The sequence below is a fragment of the Lipotes vexillifer genome, unplaced genomic scaffold (assembly GCF_000442215.2).
Source record: "Lipotes vexillifer unplaced genomic scaffold, Lipotes_vexillifer_v1.1 scaffold231, whole genome shotgun sequence".
NCBI classification, from domain to species: Eukaryota; Metazoa; Chordata; class Mammalia; order Artiodactyla; family Lipotidae; genus Lipotes; species Lipotes vexillifer.
The window spans coordinates 149,212-151,082 of record NW_006791822.1 but is presented as its reverse complement, the minus strand read 5'-3'; the positions used below and the strand labels follow the sequence as shown (position 1 = coordinate 151,082).

General features: G+C 28.6%; 1 protein-coding gene across 2 annotated transcripts in view; it reads left to right on the top strand.

Annotated features, from left to right (window-relative positions):
* Positions 1–1,871, top strand: part of ADAD1 (adenosine deaminase domain containing 1) — a 51,275-nt gene that overhangs the window by 41,031 nt on the left and 8,373 nt on the right. For both annotated transcript variants that reach the window (XM_007464833.1, XM_007464832.1), the window contains exon 10: positions 636–768. In XM_007464833.1, the coding sequence (XP_007464895.1) occupies positions 636–768 (133 nt within the window). The remainder of the gene's footprint in view (positions 1–635; positions 769–1,871) is intronic.

Genomic DNA, 1,871 nt, shown 5'->3' with positions numbered 1-1,871 from the left:
GGAAAGAGTTACAATAGCAAGAAAGCTCATGATCTGTGGACCCACTTCTATTAGAAACACAGAAAAATACATATCTATATGTGCATACATACACACATATATATGAAGGGTGGTGTGGAGGGTGGTGAGGTGAGTGTGTATAATTTACTTTTTTAGTGAGTCAAAATTTACAGAGTGAAATGTACAATTTCATGAGTTTTTATATTTATATATATATATTTATTTATTTATATATATATGCCTATGTAACCATTACCCCAGTCAGAATACAGGACATTTTCTTCATTTCAGAAAATACTTTTTTGCCCTCTTCTAGTCAATCCTTGGTAGAACCACTGTTTTAATTTGGATCACCATAGATTAATTTTGCTTCAAACAAAAGAAATGTTCCAAATATCCATCTTCTGCTTTAATTTTTAATGCAATACTCTGATAACTTAAACTATAATTTCATAAAAGAAATTGGCTTCAGAAAGTTAAATATTCAGAATAATTTTATGTAAAAAAATTTCACTATATGCACTGCACATAATTGAGGTAAATATTTGTAGATTCTGTGTTGATTTTAATCCCTACAAGTGCCAACATAAATACTGAATAATGATTAGTGAATGTTTCATTCTTTTCTACTTCAGTTCCCCATTTAAAAGTGGTGTGTCAATGGCAAGTCGGCTTTGTAAGGCTGCAATGTTAAGTCGATTTAACCTGCTTGCCAAAGAAGCTAAAAAAGAAGATTTACTTGAAGCTAGTACATATCATGCAGCTAAGGTAAGTCTTAAAAGGAATGAAGCTAATCACTGAAATAAAAATTTAAGACAATAATAATGTGGTAATTTTATAATGATGATGATACATAGCAAAAGTTGAGTAAATAGTTCCTGAAAATAAGAGATTGCCATGTAGTGGTAAAATTAATTTTTAAGTGAACATGCTGGATATGTAAATAAGTGTTGCCCCTGAAAGTAGCTACCTCAGTATGGTGTGTACCTACTTTGACAATATTGATCAAAACCTACTGTTGTACCCAGAGGAACAAAATGGTAATAAAATTTCTTATGTATATATTAGCTATGTTAACTATAGTATTTAAGTATTCTAAAATGATATATTAGTATATTCATATAAATTAATTTGCCTATCTTAAAATTGTGACACCTTTAATTTGAGTTTGTGATTTGGGCTTAAGTGATGTAGGTAGCCTTTTTCTATCTTTAAATATATATATTCTTTTTTTAGTATTGTGAACATAATTCATGTTGAGTAGAGAATTTGGAATTTCCTTTTTAATTACAGAAGGAAAATATTACTTGTAAATCCACCTACTACTCAAATATAATACTCTGATCTTGTAATGTAAGCATGTTATTTCAGTTTCTTGTCATGTATTTATATTTTTGTGTATGCATATATTTTAAAATATTAAGCTTATATATGCTTGTTAATCTGATTTTTTCTTCAACATACTAAGACCTGAGCCATTTCATAATATGATATATCCATGTTATCAAATTATTAAATACAAATTGTTTTTGATAACCTAATTTCAGTTTCAGTAATAATATAGTATTATGTGAAAGTCTCTTAATTTCACCAATGTCTTAATACTCAAACTGTATAATTTCATCCTGTAAAGCAATTAATATTAACTATAGGTTTGTTTGTATATACAAACATTTTTAAGTATAAAAGCTTACCTAGACAATTTCGGGTTTTGGCATAAAGAGGTTGCATGTCATCTCTGTAAAAAATATAAAACTGGACAAAATTATCAGGGGAAAAAACCTCTTCTCACAGCTCTGGAAATTAACTAAAGGCAGAAAACACACTGAAAAGTGTATACTCTTGTAAAACTTTTAGAACTGGGTAAGAAC